A 21,219-nucleotide genomic window follows, 5' to 3' on the forward strand; every position below is an offset into this window, starting at 1 on the left:
TGCCCCAGGATTTTGTAAATGTAAAAAGTGTGCCGCGGCTCAAAAAAGGTTGAAAATCACTGCTCTAGTCTAATGAGCATACTTATAAACACACTGTTACAACTCCTTCAGTGTCATATTGCTTTTCGGAGAATTATGATGATACGTTCATAGTAGATGCAAAAGTAGACTTATGTACGATATATTATGTTGAACATTGTTGCTCCTGGATGGATCACAGCCGACCCAATTATGTTCAACACAGCTCCATGTCCTTGGTCATGGTGCCACAGCACTTAAAAGAATAAACTTCATAATTCCCAAAATTCTGACCCTTTGCTTTTTTATTAACAGCATTTACTTGTACTTTTACTTTCAATACTTAAGTACATTTAATTTCAGAAAATTACTTTTGATACTTAAGTACAATAAATATCAGATACTTTAAGACTTTTACTCAAGTAGTATTCTAATAGGTGACTTTTACTTTTACTGGAGTCATTTTCCAGTAAGGTATCTTTACTTTTACTCAAGTGTGGCTTTTGGGTACTTTCTACACCACTGCCCAGTTGGCACTAATGATCCTCGATCTCAGAAACAGGTGAACAACTGACAGATTGGCAGGGAAGGGCAGAGGTCATCACGCCTCCTGAATAACTCTTTCTAACTTGAATCTTGATAGCATCGCAACACGAGAGCACTTCGGTTTCCCAGCAGCCATTTCGCTCTTTTCTCTATTTTATTTTCTTAGCAGACAAATCACAGGAGGGAGTAATAACGTCAATGATTGACATGAGCTTCTGGTATTTGTTACACCTGTGTAAATCTTCCTCTCTGAAAAAGGTGGATTAAACTTACACTGCACATTTTTTTCTGGCGCAGAAAAAAGATTATTGATCGAGCCATTGACGCTTTAATCTAGCACTCCTCTGTCTCATACTCAAATGAATCCCACTGTCCTTGATTGACTCAAGCAACTTGAAAGGTCATCAGTCGTCATCATGCAAATGAAAACCCAATGGGGAGTGAAAGACACTCAACATAAAGCTGCTTTCAAATCACACTGCAAAGCAGCACACACGTTTCTTCTGTCTCCGACCTCTTTAACGCATCAGAGCTCCCGTTGCTGCCGGACGTTGTTCCCCTCCAGCATGGTTCAGAAGGTGGCAGTGATCGGCGCCGGGGTTTGTGGTCTGATCAGCATCAAGGCCTGTTTGGACGAAGGTCTGGAGCCCACCTGCTTTGAGAGCAGCCATGAAATTGGAGGTCTGTGGAGATTCAAGGTGAGCGAGAACGCTTTTATACCATTTTTATACCATGCACTGAAGTCACACTGTTTTGACTTTTAGTGTATGAATATACACACAAATCTGACAGTCAATAAAATAGGATAACACCTCTGTGGATCTCATGATGTTAAACGTATTGATGCTAAAAGAAAACAAACACCAGAGCTGTCATTAGTTAATGAGGACTCGCAATGTATTCGGGAGTTTGACCCTTTAATGGCATTTTCAACAGCTACCACTCTCTTTGGAAGATTGGTTTCCTGCTACAGTATCACACAATATGGTAAATAACTTTATCATTTTTATTGATGATCATTTCAAGTCAAGTTGATATTGTCCCTCTGCAGGATGAGCCAGAGCCTGGACGTGCCAACATCTATCAGTCGGTGGTCATCAACAGCTCCAAAGAGATGATGTCTCTCAGCGACTTCCCGGCTCCAGCTGAGCTCCCCAACAACATGCACCACTCCGAGGTGCTGCTGTACCTTCGCCTCTACGCTCAGGCCTTCAGACTGCCGCAGCACATACACTTTAAGGTCAGTGACCTTTGGGCTTGTTTGTAAAGATGATAGTAAGCTCAGGTATTTTGATTTTCTGTATGGAGTTAAACATATATAGGCCTGCCCAACCGGTCGCTATAACAACAGTAACCACATTAATCCTTTGGCTCATGAGGACCGTAACAATGGTGGAAAATCTGCAATGAAAATATAGTGAAATCTACCGATGAATTTAGACTTTTTATTGGCTATTATTTTGAACCACTGGAATAATCCTTGATATGCTCCTGAAGGACAGGAAAACAATGAGCGCAGTACCTTTTTTATATATATATTTGAATGCATTAATACAGCCTGAGTTTCGGGCTTTTAAGGGTAATATCACCCAAATGTAACACTTTACTTTAAATGCCAAGTTCAGTGCTTTTTAACCATTTTCTCATGTTTTTGTGTCGAATAAGGACAACGAGCTTTGAAACTGTTGCAGTATAGACGGAGAACGCTGCAGCCGTCAGCTGCTAAACACGGCTGCGATGTCATGTTAAGTGCTTGTTTCTGCCACTGATAGGCTCTGATTGTCATAAGTGTCTGACAACATGATGGAAACGACCTAATGGTGTCCACATTAGTCACTTAGACACAAGAACATGGGAATATAGGGTCCAGGTTGACAAATTAGAAGTTGGTCTTCAAGCCCCTATTTCTAGCTTTATAAGCACGACATAAACATTGAATAAATGGTTTATAACACACTATATTGTAGTTGTAAGCAGATGTACTGTGGGCACCATAAGTGGAAGCTGATGTATGTAAACAGATAATAAAAGAAGCTAGAGTAATACACATACATATATGAAATATGTCTCCATCAGAAACATATGATATCAATGCAGAATATTCAACACTGTGTGCGTGTGTGTGTGCGTGCGTGCGTGTGTGTGTGTGTGTGTGCCTGCCTCAGACGGCAGTGGTCAGTGTGAGGCAGACCCCGGATTTTGCAGTGACCGGCCGGTGGGAGGTGGAGACAGAGAGGAGAGACGGTCGGAGGCAGACTGCTGTTTTTGATGCAGTGATGGTTTGTAGCGGACACTTCACCAAACCTCACCTGCCTCTCAGAGACTTCCCAGGTACCAGGAGTCATCATACACCCTGCACACACACACTCACTGCTCTTCAATGGGGTACATACGGCAATGAATATATGTTTTCTTTCTATTCTTATTCCATCTCAGGTATTGAGAGCTTCAAAGGTAGGTACTTCCACAGCTGGGATTATCGCAACGCTGAGGGTCTGCAAGGGAAAAGAGTGGTGGTGATCGGGATTGGGAACTCCGGAGGCGACATCGCTGTGGATATCAGTAGAGTTGCTGAGAAGGTACAGTTTTGTGTCTTTTTCAGATCCAGCATTGCTGTTCCATATTAAATAGCCGCTGCATGTGGCTGTACTTTGCGCGGTTAAAATGAATCTGGAAGCTGAGCACATGAATCTGAAGCCTCTACGTTGTGACCTGACCTGCAGGTGTTCCTCAGTACCAGGAGCGGAGCGTGGGTCGTCAGCCGCTTGGGACGGGGGGGGCTCCCGGCTGACCTGGTTGGGACTTCTCGAGTGGATGCGATGATGCAGACGCTCTTCCCCTCGTGGATCAACAGGATGGTGGAGAAGAAGCTGGACGAAGCATTTGACCACAGACTGTATGGTCTGAAACCAGAACATGGGTAACAATGGCACTCAGTTCAGCAATTATTTTTTAGTATCAAAAGTCCAACTTCCTATCTAGCAGTGCTTCACACAGTAATGTTCACTACACATCATAATGTGAAAGTACTGGCGGAGTGTAGAACATGATTCACCTGCTGGGTCTAAAGTTAAAGTTTGGCCTGCAGGTGGCATCAGACGAGAGCTTAGAAGTGTCCAAATATGAAGTGCGACCACGATATAACTTCAGCAAAAATTTTATTTTCAGTTGTCTTATGTGTCCATTTTATAATTGGTGCACAAAAGCACCACGTATAAAAGTTTCTACTGTGTAACGGTTCAATGTTTGGCCTGATAATAGTGCTGGAAGACTGATTATGGGTGCAAAGGGTTCAAACACCAAAGAGAACAAATGCACTCTCTACTTCCTTGGTGACAGTGTCTGTGCGTCTACACACAGAGTGTGTTTTTGTGCCTCTGAGACTTCTCATGTACTGACGTTCCCTCACACAGCTCTGCTGTCCTTTTGTCAGTTATTTGGCACAGATCCCTCTTGTGAATGACGACCTGCCAGCTCGGATCATCTCGGGTCGGGTTCAGGTGAAACCAAATGTGAAGGAGTTCTGTGGATCCAGGGTGGTCCTGGTGGATGGGAGCATCATAGACAAGGTGTGTATTTGTACAATTATTAGACGTCAATGTACATTCATTGTAAATATATGTAATTGCATTCAAAAACTGTGATGTCCATTTTTTTGGACTCTCCTCCCTTTTTGTTTTCCGCACACAGTACTTTGTTTCCTTGTGAATTACGGTCCGGTTATAAAAAATATAATAATCACAAAGAAATGAAATGCTGCTCTAATCTCTAGTGTGTGTATGTGTGTGTGTGTGTGTGTGTGTGTCACACAGGTGGACATAGTGGTGTTTTCCACAGGGTACAACTACAGCTTCCCCTTCCTGCCCTCAGCTCTGCAGGCTAAACGTGGTGACAAGCTGCTTCTCTACAAGCACGTGTTCCCTCCTGCACTGCCGACTCTGGCGGTGGTGGGCTTCATCCAAAGCTTCGGGGCGATCAACCCTCTAGCTGAGATGCAGGCCCGCTGGGTCACCAGAGTGTTTAAAGGTAAAGCACAGTGTTAAGCGGATACAACAATGATGACGACATACAAAGAACTTGTAACTGAAACAGACTCAATGTGATACTAATGCCTCGATATGATCTAAACACTCAAAGCGAGAAGATTGGCCTTGCAGACTTTCCTGCAGGAAAATTTGAGGTTTTCAAAAGGGAGTCTGGCAGCTGCATCTTTAAAACACAAAGTGGTGACGCTCGTGGATACACTACCGCTTTTTGTCCACAGGGGCCGCAAAAATCCCCACAAAATGTTCCTTATGGTAATTTTAAGTACGTTTGTTGACCTGTGAAAGAGGGCCCAGGGTCTCCAGGACCCCAAATAGAACATCAGCGTTAAGCTCACTGTTAAAAGAATGTATTTGTGTGTGTGACTGATTATTTGTTCGTGCAGGCTTAACGACCCTCCCATCAGAAGAGACCATGATGAAGGAAATTGAAAAAGACACAGTAGCTAGTCATCAGAGGTAGGAAATATGTGTGAGTTGTATCCACATTAAGATGTTGAGATGATCACAAATAATCCATTTCACTTCTCACACGGGCCGCCAAAGTTCTCCTGCACGCTTGGCACAACCTTACCGCTAGATGGCGCCAAATCATACACACTAGAACGTCACATTTCTCTCTGTCAACGTCACATTTCTTTTGTTTGCTTTATTTTAAAAAGTCCCACATAAGAATCGCTGTTTTTATTGTGTTATAATGTTTTGTTTTTGTTTGTTTACCTGTGTTAGAAAGTGTAACCCCCACCAGGTGAACTACATCCCTTACATGGACTCTCTGGCAGACCAGGTGGGGGTTAAACCAAATATACTGTGGCTCTTGCTGACGGACCCCAGACTGGCTCTGCAGGTTTTGCTGGGTCCCTGTACTTCTTACCAGTATCGTCTGACTGGACCGGGCCAGTGGGCCGGAGCCCGTCAGGCCATTCTCACTCAGTGGGAGCGGGTGCATCAGCCTTTCAGGACCAGAGTGGTACCAGAACCAGAGACCAGACCCTCGTCTAGACGGCGCATCATTGTGATTGTTTCAGGTGCAGCGCTGCTGTGCTCCCTCTTCTCTCCTCTGGCATTCTTCAGACCTCCTCAGTAAGATGGAGTGATTGTTTACATTGATGATGGGAACCGACGGCAACACATTCTCTTTGTCAAAGTGCTTTAGGCAGAGCATGTTTTTAGACTGTACTCATTGAACAATTTGAATGAGAAATAAAGTCTTAAAAAATGAACATGCTGGTTTTGGCTAAGTCTGTACAGCATACAACAATGTATGTCAATCCTCTTGTTTGAACTTTTTATTTGAGGCCCTCTCTTTACGGAGCTTGATGACGTCAGATCTCATTGTTTTTTTTCATTAGTGGCTCGTCGCCGTAATCTTTGAACAAAGAGTGTGTTTAGCCAGCTGCTTGAAACAAACAAACACAAAGGTTAACTGGACAAACTTACTCTGAAGTTTCTTGAATACTCTGCGATGGATATTTGAGCATTTCTTTAGCCAGCAGTACGTTCCTGTGTGAACATACAGTATCTAAAGAGCACTTCTGCTATCCTTGTCTCGAAGTCAATGTGTGTTTTAATTGTGTTTTTGTCTGAAATAAGACATAAGATGTTTACGCTTTGTTCTTGAACATAAAATATAACAGTAAATACCCCAACTCGTAAATGTTGAAGCTTTTACGCGTCTTAAAAAGGTGGCTGCTGACGACTAAATAAGACGATGAAATGTTATCGTGCAGATTAGTCCGTTCGCTTCTTACTTCTGCAAATTGCATTCAGGCTTCAAAAATCCTAAAAGATGTGTTAATTTGTGAAGATTATCTTGCTGAAACAAAACTTGTGAATGTCATAAACGTTTGTTTTCATCTTTTTGTCATCGTTTTGCTTTTCGTTTCAGTCATTTTGTTTTGGTCATTTCCCGTCTCGCGTAGTTTTCTGTCTCTTTGTGACTTCCCAACCAAAACAATGTTTGCAGTAACTTCAAACAGAGGCTCATGCCGGGGCCGCTAACCTGTTTGGCCCCTGAGCCTGTGGGCCCACTCGGTATCCGTCCTACACGGTAGAATCATAACGCTGGCCGTCTTTACTCTCACATTGCCTGTTTTACAGTCCAACAATAAATCATTCGACTTGTTTGTAGAAGCAAAGGTAACCGTTAAACAGCGACGTCTTCTGTGGTTGAGTTCAGCTCCATGTGCTGCACAGTTTAAGTGTCAAGCTGATACAAAACCAACAGCGCCACCCTGTGTATTTGGTGAGTCATGACATTGTTTATAGGCTAAGCTCAAATTAATCAAATATGAACAATATCCAGTGATATGACAGGTGTGTACTCTGAAGGCTTCACATGAGTAAAAGTATAAGCAAATTATAAGACAGATACATTCCAACGCTGTAATTGATTCACTACCCTACAGATGGTAACCTCCATTGCGTTCATGTTGAAGGAAAAGGAAACACCACAGACGATTGTTTTTCCTACAAGATGAATGTTGCATTTCACCGAAATAACCTAAACACCTGATCAGTCGCCCAGACTGGCCAGGACACGCTCCTCGCTGCTGTCAGCGGCTCAAGGGTCACTTCACGATCCTCCAGAAACGTGCGCCATCCCCTCCCGCTCTCACTTCCGCCCACCGCAGAGACGCCGCGCAGCACGAGCGAATACCTCCGAACAAAAACAAACACAAACAGGTAAAACACGGTTAGTGCAGGAACAGATTGTGACTTTATGTGCGCGTTTATGTTTAGAGATGTGGTAAAACCGAGGTGTGGTCTAAATGCTCACGTTAAACGCGTTGTTGTTGCGCCCTTGTTCAGAGTCGCACTCAACAACAAAGTTTAGTTCGGTAGTTATTCTGAAAATAAATGATACATTTCCGGGTATCGTGTTGGTGCACTGGAGAATTTAGAATGACGGTAACGGTACAAATTGCCATCCAAATGTATCGTATTTAAACTTCTTCCGCGACTGGATTTCCACGTGACGTAACTCCCTCAGAGGAAAACTGTTATAAGTTGAATCGGGATCATTTGACAATGTTGGTTGTTTTTGGAAACTTTCATGGCGATAAAACCACATTGTATTGGCAATTAAGAATAAGCTGCATAACATGGCTACACGCATTACAAGAATAAATCATTTTATTTAATGTATTTTATTCCATCACCATCGCGACATACATGTATGTATGTATATATGTATATATATATATACATATATATACATGTATATGTATGTATGTATGGTGCCATCGTCTGACTGATTTCATGTGAATGCAGCATTTGAAATCTCTGCCTGTGGCTACATATTAACTCGTGCTGAACTTTGATTTTGGTACATTCTGAGGTTTGTGGCACAGATCCAACAGTTAGAGAACTAGAGGGCAGATAGGATCCCACTGACAGAAAAAATGAACATGAACCTCTTATTTGCATTTTTCAGACAGCTGTAGTCATTATTGTGTGACGTGTATTTTTATGTATTTCCATATTTGTAGTGTATTGTGGGTTTTATGATACTGAAAGCTGTAACAGCCCAACTAGGTAGAAGGGTTGTGGATAAACTCGGTGCAGCGCTACATCGTCCTTATCAAATTCAATTCAATACAATCTCATATTATAAATCATATTTCTATCACTGCTTTTATTATCATAATGAATCTAGTATATCCACTGCTGCTGTTATTATCAGGAGTCATCATTTGGAGAGGGATCCCTACTCTGTTGCTCTCCCTGAAGTTGCTTACTTTTCTCCCCGTCAACGGAGGGGGGGTGGGGGGGGGGGGGTCAGCTGTACAGATTGTAAAACCCTCTGAGGCAAATTTGTGATTCTGGGCGATGCAAATGAATTGAATTGAATCCTAATCAACCCGCGTAAGTAGGAAACAAAAGTAGGAAAACCCCTTGGTCCACTTCCTGTTGTGTGCAGCCCATGAATGCATCTTATGGTTTGCAGGTGAAACATGTTTCAGTCTGATCTGGTTTAAATCCTTCACAGAGCTGAAGTATGACTCGTCGTGTGGCGGTGGTTGGAGGAGGTAGCTCAGGTCTGGCCTGCATCAAGTGCTGTGTGGATGAGGGGCTGGAGCCCGTCTGCTTCGAAAGCAGCAATGACATCGGTGGTCTGTGGAGGTTCAAGGTGGGTCTCGCTACGTGCAGGATCTCATAATTCCACAGTTTGTTTAACAAGTTAGGATGGTCATTGGTCTGGGGACTCTATTGCAGGAGAATCCAGAGCCAGACAGGGCCAGCATCTACCACTCTGTCATCATCAACACCTCCAAGGAGATGATGTGTTTCAGTGACTTTCCCATCCCTGCACACTACCCCAACTACATGCACAACTCCCTCATCATGGACTACTTTCGGATGTTTGCTGACCACTTCCAGCTCACCAAGCACATACGCTTCAATGTGAGGATGCTTACTGAAAAAGATGTTACTCTGTCCATGAAATGATGCCTTGTGGTTCACCCAGATCTCAAAAGTGTTGCATAATAAGATGACAGACAGCTGAATGTATTGTGAGCAGCTGGTTGTGCGTCTCTGTCGTTCAGACCAAAGTCTTGCAGGTGAAGCAGAGATCGGATTTTTCTCGTTCGGGCCAGTGGGACGTTGAGACGGAGAACAAGGACGGCGAAAAGGAGAAACACATCTTTGACGCTGTGATGATCTGTATCGGACATCACTGCCACCCCAACCTGCCGCTGCACGACTTCCCAGGTACCATTTACGGGCTATAAATATCCCTCAGTTTACTCAAGGACAGGTAGTGCTGATAGCGCTCCAGCAATATGAAGAGGAAAACCTTTGGACACAGTCTGAATAGCCTCTAATGGCAACGCTGTACAATGTGATGATGTCATACTTTATCAACAGAAAGCAGCAATAGATAGGTTCATATAATGTACTCAACCATGGCCTAGATTACATTCTAAGGGCAAAGCTGCAATGTCCATCAAGTACAGATTCAAATCCTCTTTTAGCAAAAATGAATGACGTTTTGTCCATTGTCCTTTTTTTTTTTTCAGGAATCGACACTTTCAAGGGAAAGTTCTTCCACAGCCGAGACTACAAGACTCCAGAGGAGTGGAGGAACAAAAAGGTGGTCGTGATTGGAATAGGAAACTCCGGAGGAGACGTCGCGGTGGAACTGAGCAGAGTCACCAAGCAGGTTGGGATGAGTCCCATTACAGACAAATAATGCTCCATCCACAGTGTAGCCATAAACCCAATAATCCGAAAGTTAAATCGAACATGAATGCACCAAATATAACCATGAGTTCATTGTACGACTGCAGTAAGTACCGTAAATATAAAATACATTTTTGGTTATGTTTCATGTAACAGAGCCACATCATTTAGTCCACTTTTTAAATCCTACCTTTCTGTCTGTCATTTTAAATACTAAGATTTTGCAAACTTATCGATATTGGTCAAAGATTTCTCTGGTACCATCAGAATGACTGACTACTGTGTCTTCCTTTTCTCAGCTTTATCTGAGCACTCGGAGAGGAGCCTGGATTCTGAACCGAGTCGGGCACAACGGGCTGCCCGTTGATCTGTTGTTCAACAGGCAGCTGAAGTCTGTGCAGAGCATCCTTCCCTTTAATCTGTTCTGTGGTCTGGTAGAGAGCCAGCTCAACCGGAGATTTGATCACACTCTGTACAATCTTAAGCCAAAGCACAGGTACTGCGTTTGCATCTGCTTTTTTTCCACAATTGTGTATATATATTACAGTGATGGCATAGCTTGACTCTGCAGATGGGATGGCGTCCAAAATTCCACACTAACATGCTGTCTAGTACGCTGAAAGCAAAATGTGAGATTTCTTTCACATGTCGGAAACGTCAGTGTGAAACCAATAGTATTTCCGGTGAAATATTACAGCATGCAAACACTGGACACATTCTACTGTTTATCCACACAAAGGTATGTTGAACGATAGTGCACATATTGAGTATATAGGAATGCAGCAAGACTAGAAATCGCAGAGAAAAGACACTCACTATAACTCCAGAACTTGAACGAGAATTTACACGTTTTTAAGTTGTCTTCAGTGTCGGAGTAATCCAGTGGCAGCCATCTGTACATCCGAGGAATAACTGCAAATACGAACTGCTAATAACTAATTCGGTATGTTTGTAATGGAGCCAATTTGCCTAAATCTAAACAAATTTAGGTACAAAAAACTGTTCTCAGTTCTACACGTCATGATATTAAAATATAATAAAAGTAATTTATTGCAGTATTCCTCGACGTGATTGATAACGGTATTCATCACATTGTTGTAACATAACGAACCAGTGTAACGACATGAATCTCAGGTTGTTCAGCCAACATCCCACAGTGAACGACGAGCTTCCCAACCGCATCCTGTCTGGAACGGTTCAGGTGAAACCCAACATCCGCAGGTTTCACGAGTCCAGTGTGGAGTTTGATGATGGAAGTGTTGTTGAAGATGTCGACCTGGTGGTAGGTTTAAATATTTAAAGTGTGTGTACACACACACACACACACAGCAGTATAGTTGGCCTGTAGTGTGTGTGACTGAGAGGAGTCCAACTGTCTTGCAGGTGTTTGCCACAGGTTACAGGTTTTCCTTTCCATTCCTGGCCTCACAAGTGGCCACAGTGTCCGAGAACAAAGCCTCTCTGTACAAGTACGTGTTTCCTCCTGAGTTGGACCGCCCCACGCTGGCTATCATCGGTCTAGTGCAGCCACTGGGAGCCATTATGCCCATCTCTGAGATGCAGGCCAGGTGGGCCACACGTGTCTTTAAAGGTACTCTTTAAAAACAAAACAAAAAGTACTCTATACTAACTTCCTTGACAGAAATACATTAAATATGAGAATTCACTCACCATAGCTCTCGTTATGAACAGGCTGCATCAAGCTTCCCTCAGTGGCTTCCATGCTAAAAGATGTCCAGTGCAAGCAGGAGACAATGGCTAAAAGGTAGGATTGTGGATTTTCTTAACTTCACGTTTGTCTATTTCGGATCTAAAAAGCCCCCAAATCTTGTAATCTTGCATTGCTCACCATGGTCTGTTCTCCAGGTATGTCTCCAGTCAGAGACACACCATCCAGGTTGACTACATCACCTACATGGATGAGATAGCAGAGCTGGTGGGAGTTCGACCCAGCTTGCTGAGGCTGCTGCTGACCGATCCCAGGCTGGGACTGAATCTGGTGCTCGGCCCCTGCACGCCGTACCAGTACCGTCTCAGAGGACCAGGGAAGTGGGCTGGAGCCCGTCAGGCCATCTTCACTCAGTGGGAGAGAGTGGCTCAACCCATGCAGACCAGGCCCTGTGATGATCCCAAACCCCAGAGATCGTTGAAGTGGCCTCTCATTCTGGCAGCTGCTGCTGTGGGCTCGGCGGCCTACGTCAACAGGAACAGCCTTCCAGCTTTCCTCCAGGATCCCACTGCACTGTTTGACAAGATAAAAGGTTACTTGCCTGCGCAGTGATGTGCATGTCGTGCTTGTTCCGCTCGTAGATATGTGCTAATCTTTTAACACATTTATCATACATGTTTTCAGTTTTTACACTAAACTACCCCAACTCTGGATGTGAACAATATACTCAGTGAAACATTTTGGGGGTCTGTTTTTATGACGTTTTTAATTTGCATTAAATATATTATGGGGGAAAAGTATTTTCAACAATGGTAAAATATTTATTCAATTCATTTTTGTACAGCCCAAAATCACAAATTACAAATTTGCCTCAGAGGACTTTAGAATCTGTACACATACGACATCCTCTGTTGTTGTGGAATATTTCTATGAATAGTCGGGAGAAGAGTGTAAAATGTTTCTTATCAATGTCAAATGAAACAGAGTCTGGATGAACAATCAAAGTTGTAATAGTCAATTTATTTGCTTGCAAGCAAAGAGAACACAGTCTCACAGACACATCACGTCATCTGCAAGAGATGCTCTGACGACACAGTTAAATGCACGGACATTTATACTCAGCCAGCATGCTGTTATCTTGGTTCGCAAACAAGAATAAACAGAAGAAGGAAACCAGTCAAGGCAGATGTTTGTCTTTGAAGCACAGCGTCCTGTCTTTCCGATAACCTGAAGGCGCTTTTAAAGCCTGTTTACAAATCCCTTTGTTATCAGTTTGCCCCACAATAAACCATGGATACACCCAGTCAGATGCGTCCTTTGATGTCACTGTGACCTGGTCAAAGAGTTAAGTGCAGAGACGGAATGAACCTGTGAACCATCACACATCATAAATACCTAAAGAGGGTCATGCCCTTCCTCTAATGCTCATCAAGGAAATACTGTAATCAAGGCCTCTGTGTGTCCCCGTCTTTGAAGACAGAAACAATGCACAGGAACAAACAGATAACAAGATAAACAAGGTTTGGTGCCTGCACTTCTACAACTTACATTCTTTAACCCTAAAGCAGTAGACGATGACATATTTTCCCATAACACTGTCCTGGAACCCTCACATCAGAACAGGAAAAAAACCCCAAAAAAAACCCTTAACGGGGGAAGAAAGAGGAAGAGACCTGTGGGAGAGCAACAGAGAGGGATCCCTCTCCCAGGATGGACAGAAGTGCAATAGATGTAATTTATTATGGCTTCATTTGCAATACCTAAACATGAAGGATGGCTGTAGGCGTTGATGCTACCCTTTAGTGTTTTGGTTTGGTTTTATTACCAGTTCTTTGTATTGACATGAATGTTGAAGATGCTTTTTACAGAATGGTTTGCGTGTGTACATAAAGTTTTAAACCAAAAACGAATGTACAATCCATGGTTGTATGAATAAACAGTTTGATCCCATTTGAGTTGTGTGCATATATTTGACATTTTAAAAGATAATTTTGCAATTCAAGAAAGTTGCAGTTTGTCGTTGTACCATTACGCTTCAACGTACGTCACCAATACCAACATGGCCGTTACCGTGGCTAACTAGCTAGCTTGATAACGTAGCGATGTTCCATTCACAAATGTAACGTTATCTTAACTGACGTGTCTTATCCAAAGATCATTCAAAATTTTTGTCCAGGCCATTTTCACACGTTTTTTGTTTTTTTTAATGATTCTGTTGAACCACAATTCAAAAGCAATGTCTGATTTTCATGATTCATTTTCAGTAAATCTTTATTTATTATTACTTTTGTCAGTTTCAAGTTATTTCACTGACCATTGTGGGTTTTTCTTTCTTTAACGGAAGGGTACCAACAATTTTGTCCACGTGTGTGTCTGCTGAGCAAAGGATTAGAAAAGCACAGTAGCTAGCATACTGCAAAATGCAAACAGGATGTATTGGGGCATACTACATCATTTTTTGGCATACTAAATAGTATGGTAGTATGTGTATTGGAACTCACACCATGTAGTGCCACAAGCGAGTGGAGCTAACTACAGTCAGACTCTGAATAAGGCATTTTCAGGTGACCAAAACTGTTTCCATGAACCTTCAATAAACTTAAAACACTCTGTGAAAGGGTTAACGCTCAAAGACAAACAGGTAAATAGCTGATCCACTCACTGACAGCATAAGTATGTGCTAAAGGTTATTCCTGTGACTACTCTGCACCTTTGCAACAGTGAGCTTTCTGTTTTTTGCATCTCAGTAGGTAAGTGATTTGGATGATTTTAATGGGAAAATTGGATTTGGTTGATTTAGTTTTTTTAATGCCCAGACGTGTTCGTTTTGTTTCTCATCAGTTGTTGGAGTGAAACAGCTTATTGCACGCTCAAGTTGACACAAAGTTTACACATTTGTCTGTGTTGGATTTGATGCATTGGGAAAGCAAGTTAGGTTTGACTTTGCCTCTCTCTGATGATTTGGATATTTTATTTTGCATAATTTATTTCAATATGAGTTTTTCTTTGCAATACTTACCCCAAATGATCATTGTCTTTCATCCGTGCAATTGGACAGAACTTTGATTTTAATTACTTTTTACATCCAGAAATATATGTTCCGTGAACAGACTTTCATGGTATATGTAAGATAAGTTTATTACATTTCTGCGTCAGCTGCCATGTACAAAAAACATGAATCTCATACAAGGAAAGGAGTTGTGTTGCACCACATTTAGCTTCTAGCTCATTTACACAAACTGTAATTTATTTTGTGTTTAATGTGACATTAACAAACTAATTACAGTTTATATGCTGCATGTGTTGTTTGCCTAAATAGAATAGATATGAATAGTTACAATGATAATATAATTATTAGGGATAATAGATAAACAGAGGACTTTTTAGATTATTAGAAAAGCTTCAAGACGCATTTTGTAAAAGCAAAGTTGGGTTGTTCTGAGGACATGAACCAGCATTTGAAATCTCTGCCTGTGGCTACATATTAACTCGTGCTGAACTTCGATTTTGGTACATTCTGAGGTTAGTGTGTCGTGTGTTGTGGGTGTTATGATACTGAAAGCTGTAACAGCCCAACTAGGTACAAGGGTTGTGGATAAACTCTGTGCAGCGCTACATCGTCCTTATCTGATTGAGTGTCCAAGGACAGAGGATGTTGTCAGCTGTACAGATTGTAAAACCCTCTGAGGCAAATTTGTGATTCTGGGCGATGCAAATGAATTGAATTGAATCCTAATCAACCCGCGTAAGTAGGAAACAAAAGTAGGAAAACCCCTTGGTCCACTTCCTGTTGTGTGCAGCCCATGAATGCATCTTATGGTTTGCAGGTGAAACATGTTTCAGTCTGATCTGGTTTAAATCCTTCACAGAGCTGAAGTATGACTCGTCGTGTGGCGGTGGTTGGAGGAGGTAGCTCAGGTCTGGCCTGCATCAAGTGCTGTGTGGATGAGGGGCTGGAGCCCGTCTGCTTCGAAAGCAGCAATGACATCGGTGGTCTGTGGAGGTTCAAGGTGGGTCTCGCTACGTGCAGGATCTCATAATTCCACAGTTTGTTTAACAAGTTAGGATGGTCATTGGTCTGGGGACTCTATTGCAGGAGAATCCAGAGCCAGACAGGGCCAGCATCTACCACTCTGTCATCATCAACACCTCCAAGGAGATGATGTGTTTCAGTGACTTCCCCATCCCTGCACACTACCCCAACTACATGCACAACTCCCTCATCATGGACTACTTTCGGATGTTTGCTGACCACTTCCAGCTCACCAAGCACATACGCTTCAATGTGAGGATGTTTCACTCTCTACCTTTCTGGAGTTTGATTTCTCTGTACCTGAAAGCATGCAACATTTTCACCTTGGCCTCAAATTATCGTTTGGTGCAACACAAAAAAACAGTTAAAAAGATCATACTCGCCTCACGTAAAAGTCTGTGTTAGCTCTTTGTGCTGTTATCAGCCAATTTATCTGTTTCTCTGTCGTTCAGACCAAAGTCTTGCAGGTGAAGCAGAGATCGGATTTTTCTCGTTCGGGCCAGTGGGACGTTGAGACGGAGAACAAGGACGGCGAAAAGGAGAAACACATCTTTGACGCTGTGATGATCTGTATCGGACATCACTGCCACCCCAACCTGCCGCTGCACGACTTCCCAGGTACCATTTACAGGGTAAACCTGTCCACGTCCTGCTGTGTTATCGTGTGACCCCTTGAAATGAAGCCATACTTGTAACCCCTTTGCTTAGGAATGTAGATGTTTTGTTACCCAAACAGTGACTGTCCACTCTTGACTCCTATAGTTTCATTATGAATAAGTGTTAGAGGTCTGAAATATTCACTATTTTAAACAAAACTGAGTAAGTCAGTAAGTTTTCTTCTTACCATCCCATTATCGCTGAAGGAGAAGTTGTCCAATGTAACTATTTACATAGTGTCTGAAACAACCTATTTTAGGTTTCTGGTGTTGTTGAATGTCTTTTTTAAATGTTTAAATTTAAAAAGTGTTTCATAATATGTTTGAAACTAGACCAATAGATTGCACAGAGGCATTTATTCATTTATTAAAAGACTTTGGACAAAAAGAAAGTCTACCAATGAAAAAACATGTAATGCATTTGATCTGATTGTGACAAATCTAAGGAATCAACACTTTCAAGGGAAAGTTCTTCCACAGCCGAGACTACAAGACTCCAGAGGAGTGGAGGAACAAAAAGGTGGTCGTGATTGGAATAGGAAACTCTGGAGGAGACATCGCGGTGGAACTGAGCAGAGTCACCAAGCAGGTTGGGTCGTTGTGGATCGTCAGACACACACATGTTGATAAAATTAGCTTATATACAGCTTAATCAGCAGCTAGTTTATATGCAGCTTTAAGTAGCAACTAGCTTATATACAGTTTAATTAACAGCTAGCTTATATACAGCTTAATCAGCAACTAGCTTATACATACAGTTTAATTAATCACTAGCATATTTGTAGTTTTAATAACCATTAGATTATGCAGCTCTATTAACCACTTATACAGTGCTCACAGCACACACTAAGGCCAGAGAGAAGCAGGAGGAAGGTTACTGATTTAACTGCGTCACAAGGAACAGGACGCCATCTTTAGAGAAGATAAGAAAGACACAATGGACAGTTAGATTCAAGCGAGGGACAACGCCCCAACAGAGCCCAACTCCTTCACACACTCTTTCTCAGGTCTTGTCCCATGCAACACCTCACTCACACTGATGGAAACCAACGCCTACTGGGAGGGGCCAAGGTGGATGGACATCCACGGCTCCCATCCAGGTGTCATAACGTACAAACGTGCCACGCCTGCATCTTTGACTTTGACCAATGTGTATCAAGGGGTGGACCCCCTATATTAAGGTTCACGCTGATGTGTTCAAGTGTGTCTCATGGCGAATCTCTGAGAGTGAAACCATTAGATTCCCATGCATGTTTAATTGTTTGGGCTGAATAACTCTGTTGATAAATAAATCTATTGCTTTGATATAACTATACGCCTCTTGAGAGCTTTCGTTATCCTCTTAAATCCGCTCTGAGTGAAAGATAGCTTTATTTTTCACAACACACACACCATGAGACTTTGATGTCTTCCCTTTGACACAGTGCTGGCATGATGACTTACTTCATGCATCTTATATTTACAGCTGTATCTAAGCACTCGGAGGGGAGCCTGGATCTTTAATCGAGTTTCAGTTAACGGTCTTCCCTCTGATATGCTCAACACAAGGATGAGTAATTTTGTGCGCCAAATCCTTCCCTTTGGATTAAAGTGCAGCGTGGCAGAGAAGAAACTCACCCAAAGATTTGATCACAGTCTGTACAACTTGAAGCCAAAGCACAGGTATGGCAGCAACAGCGTAGCTCAGTGAAATACTTCCGTACCATGTGCTGCAGTATTGCTTATCATTGTGAATATGAATCTCAGGTTGTTCAGCCAACATCCCACACTGAACGATGAGCTTCCCAACCGCATCCTGTCTGGAACGGTTCAGGTGAAACCCAACATCCGCAGGTTTCACGGGTCCAGTGTGGAGTTTGATGATGGAAGTGTTGTTGAAGATGTCGACCTGGTGGTAGGTTTAAATATTTAAAGTGTGTGTTCACCCACACACACACACACACACAGCAGTATAGTTGGCCTGTAGTGTGTGTGACTGAGAGGAGTCCAACTGTCTTGCAGGTGTTTGCCACAGGTTACAGCTTTTCCTTTCCATTCCTGGCCTCACAAGTGGCCTCAGTGTCCCAGAACAAAGCCTCTCTGTACAAGTACGTGTTTCCTCCTGAGTTGCACCGCCCCACGCTGGCTATCATCGGTCTAGTGCAGCCACTGGGAGCCATTATGCCCATCTCTGAGATGCAGGCCAGGTGGGCCACACGTGTCTTTAAAGGTACTCTTTAAAAACAAAACAAAAAGTACTCTATACTAACTTCCTTGACAGAAATACATTAAATATGAGAATTCACTCACCATAGCTCTCGTTATGAACAGGCTGCATCAAGCTTCCCTCAGTGGCTTCCATGCTAAAAGATGTCCAGTGCAAGCAGGAGACAATGGCTAAAAGGTAGGATTGTGGATTTTCTTGACTTCACGTTTGTCTATTTCGGATCTAAAAAGCCCCAAATCTTGTAATCTTGCATTGCTCACCATGGTCTGTTCTCCAGGTATGTCTCCAGTCAGAGACACACCATCCAGGTTGACTACATCACCTACATGGATGAGATAGCAGAGCTGGTGGGAGTTCGACCCAGCTTGCTGAGGCTGCTGCTGACCGATCCCAGGCTGGGACTGAATCTGATGCTCGGCCCCTGCACGCCGTACCAGTACCGTCTCAGAGGACCAGGGAAGTGGGCTGGAGCCCGTCAGGCCATCTTCACTCAGTGGGAGAGAGTGGCTCAACCCATGCAGACCAGGCCCTGTGATGATCCCAAACCCCAGAGATCGTTGAAGTGGCCTCTCATTCTGGCAGCTGCTGCTGTGGGCTCGGCGGCCTACGTCAACAGGAACAGCCTTCCAGCTTTCCTCCAGGATCCCACTGCACTGTTTGACAAGATAAAAGGTTACTTGCCTGCGCAGTGATGTGCATGTCGTGCTTGTTCCGCTCGTAGATATGTGCTAATCTTTTAACACATTTATCATACATGTTTTCAGTTTTTACACTAAACTACCCCAACTCTGGATGTGAACAATATACTCAGTGAAACATTTTGGGGGTCTGTTTTTATGACGTTTTTAATTTGCATTAAATATATTATGGGGGAAAAGTATTTTCAACAATGGTAAAATATTTATTCAATTCATTTTTGTACAGCCCAAAATCACAAATTACAAATTTGCCTCAGAGGACTTTAGAATCTGTACACATACGACATCCTCTGTTGTTGTGGAATATTTCTATGAATAGTCGGGAGAAGAGTGTAAAATGTTTCTTATCAATGTCAAATGAAACAGAGTCTGGATGAACAATCAAAGTTGTAATAGTCAATTTATTTGCTTGCAAGCAAAGAGAACACAGTCTCACAGACACATCACGTCATCTGCAAGAGATGCTCTGACGACACAGTTAAATGCACGGACATTTATACTCAGCCAGCATGCTGTTATCTTGGTTCGCAAACAAGAATAAACAGAAGAAGGAAACCAGTCAAGGCAGATGTTTGTCTTTGAAGCACAGCGTCCTGTCTTTCCGATAACCTGAAGGCGCTTTTAAAGCCTGTTTACAAATCCCTTTGTTATCAGTTTGCCCCACAATAAACCATGGATACACCCAGTCAGATGCGTCCTTTGATGTCACTGTGACCTGGTCAAAGAGTTAAGTGCAGAGACGGAATGAACCTGTGAACCATCACACATCATAAATACCTAAAGAGGGTCATGCCCTTCCTCTAATGCTCATCAAGGAAATACTGTAATCAAGGCCTCTGTGTGTCCCCGTCTTTGAAGACAGAAACAATGCACAGGAACAAACAGATAACAAGATAAACAAGGTTTGGTGCCTGCACTTCTACAACTTACATTCTTTAACCCTAAAGCAGTAGACGATGACATATTTTCCCATAACACTGTCCTGGAACCCTCACATCAGAACAGGAAAAAAACCCCAAAAAAAACCCTTAACGGGGGAAGAAAGAGGAAGAGACCTGTGGGAGAGCAACAGAGAGGGATCCCTCTCCCAGGATGGACAGAAGTGCAATAGATGTAATTTATTATGGCTTCATTTGCAATACCTAAACATGAAGGATGGCTGTAGGCGTTGATGCTACCCTTTAGTGTTTTGGTTTGGTTTTATTACCAGTTCTTTGTATTGACATGAATGTTGAAGATGCTTTTTACAGAATGGTTTGCGTGTGTACATAAAGTTTTAAACCAAAAACGAATGTACAATCCATGGTTGTATGAATAAACAGTTTGATCCCATTTGAGTTGTGTGCATATATTTGACATTTTAAAAGATAATTTTGCAATTCAAGAAAGTTGCAGTTTGTCGTTGTACCATTACGCTTCAACGTACGTCACCAATACCAACATGGCCGTTACCGTGGCTAACTAGCTAGCTTGATAACGTAGCGATGTTCCATTCACAAATGTAACGTTATCTTAACTGACGTGTCTTATCCAAAGATCATTCAAAATTTTTGTCCAGGCCATTTTCACACGTTTTTTGTTTTTTTTAATGATTCTGTTGAACCACAATTCAAAAGCAATGTCTGATTTTCATGATTCATTTTCAGTAAATCTTTATTTATTATTACTTTTGTCAGTTTCAAGTTATTTCACTGACCATTGTGGGTTTTTCTTTCTTTAACGGAAGGGTACCAACAATTTTGTCCACGTGTGTGTCTGCTGAGCAAAGGATTAGAAAAGCACAGTAGCTAGCATACTGCAAAATGCAAACAGGATGTATTGGGGCATACTACATCATTTTTTGGCATACTAAATAGTATGGTAGTATGTGTATTGGAACTCACACCATGTAGTGCCACAAGCGAGTGGAGCTAACTACAGTCAGACTCTGAATAAGGCATTTTCAGGTGACCAAAACTGTTTCCATGAACCTTCAATAAACTTAAAACACTCTGTGAAAGGGTTAACGCTCAAAGACAAACAGGTAAATAGCTGATCCACTCACTGACAGCATAAGTATGTGCTAAAGGTTATTCCTGTGACTACTCTGCACCTTTGCAACAGTGAGCTTTCTGTTTTTTGCATCTCAGTAGGTAAGTGATTTGGATGATTTTAATGGGAAAA

At 42.4% G+C, this 21,219-nt stretch overlaps 3 protein-coding genes across 3 annotated transcripts; all 3 read left to right on the forward strand.

Annotated features, from left to right (window-relative positions):
• Nucleotides 1-1,130: 1,130 nt before the first annotated feature.
• On the forward strand, nucleotides 1,131-5,726 carry LOC306776671 (flavin-containing monooxygenase 5-like; the record flags this gene model as incomplete). Its single annotated transcript, XM_079267451.1, has 9 exons — nucleotides 1,131-1,262; nucleotides 1,616-1,804; nucleotides 2,730-2,895; nucleotides 3,001-3,143; nucleotides 3,288-3,484; nucleotides 3,998-4,133; nucleotides 4,377-4,590; nucleotides 4,994-5,066; nucleotides 5,337-5,726. The coding sequence occupies 9 exons, from the start codon at nucleotides 1,131-1,133 to the stop codon at nucleotides 5,692-5,694; spliced, it is 1,608 nt and encodes a 535-aa protein (XP_079123577.1). The 3' UTR covers nucleotides 5,695-5,726.
• Nucleotides 5,727-7,235: 1,509 nt separating this feature from the next.
• Nucleotides 7,236-13,338, forward strand: LOC306776670 (flavin-containing monooxygenase 5-like). Its single transcript, XM_079267450.1, has 10 exons — nucleotides 7,236-7,292; nucleotides 8,599-8,739; nucleotides 8,826-9,014; nucleotides 9,158-9,323; nucleotides 9,632-9,774; nucleotides 10,094-10,290; nucleotides 10,929-11,076; nucleotides 11,178-11,385; nucleotides 11,487-11,559; nucleotides 11,661-13,338. Exons 2-10 carry the CDS (start codon nucleotides 8,608-8,610, stop codon nucleotides 12,073-12,075), a joined length of 1,671 nt encoding a protein of 556 aa, XP_079123576.1. The 5' UTR covers nucleotides 7,236-7,292; nucleotides 8,599-8,607; the 3' UTR covers nucleotides 12,076-13,338.
• Nucleotides 13,339-15,341: 2,003 nt separating this feature from the next.
• LOC306776672 (flavin-containing monooxygenase 5-like) lies at nucleotides 15,342-20,313 on the forward strand (the record flags this gene model as incomplete). Its single annotated transcript, XM_079267452.1, has 9 exons — nucleotides 15,342-15,473; nucleotides 15,560-15,748; nucleotides 15,949-16,114; nucleotides 16,599-16,741; nucleotides 17,618-17,814; nucleotides 17,899-18,046; nucleotides 18,154-18,361; nucleotides 18,463-18,535; nucleotides 18,636-20,313. The coding sequence occupies 9 exons, from the start codon at nucleotides 15,342-15,344 to the stop codon at nucleotides 19,048-19,050; spliced, it is 1,671 nt and encodes a 556-aa protein (XP_079123578.1). The 3' UTR covers nucleotides 19,051-20,313.
• Between the last annotated feature and the right edge of the window lie 906 nt (nucleotides 20,314-21,219).

The sequence above is a fragment of the Melanostigma gelatinosum genome (assembly GCF_949748355.1).
Source record: "Melanostigma gelatinosum genome assembly, chromosome: 4".
NCBI classification, from domain to species: domain Eukaryota; kingdom Metazoa; phylum Chordata; class Actinopteri; order Perciformes; family Zoarcidae; genus Melanostigma; species Melanostigma gelatinosum.

What these genes read in the sequence shown, in the direction of transcription:
- LOC306776670 (XM_079267450.1), top strand. Translation starts at nt 8,608, where the DNA reads ATGACTCGTCGTGTGGCGGTGGTTGGAGGAGGTAGCTCAGGTCTGGCC. An exon ending in TTGAAGATGTCGACCTGGTG is followed by an intron (nt 11,077 to 11,177) that starts GTAGGTTTAAAT and finishes ACTGTCTTGCAG; the next exon opens with GTGTTTGCCACAGGTTACAG. An exon ending in CAGGAGACAATGGCTAAAAG is followed by an intron (nt 11,560 to 11,660) that starts GTAGGATTGTGG and finishes TCTGTTCTCCAG; the next exon opens with GTATGTCTCCAGTCAGAGAC.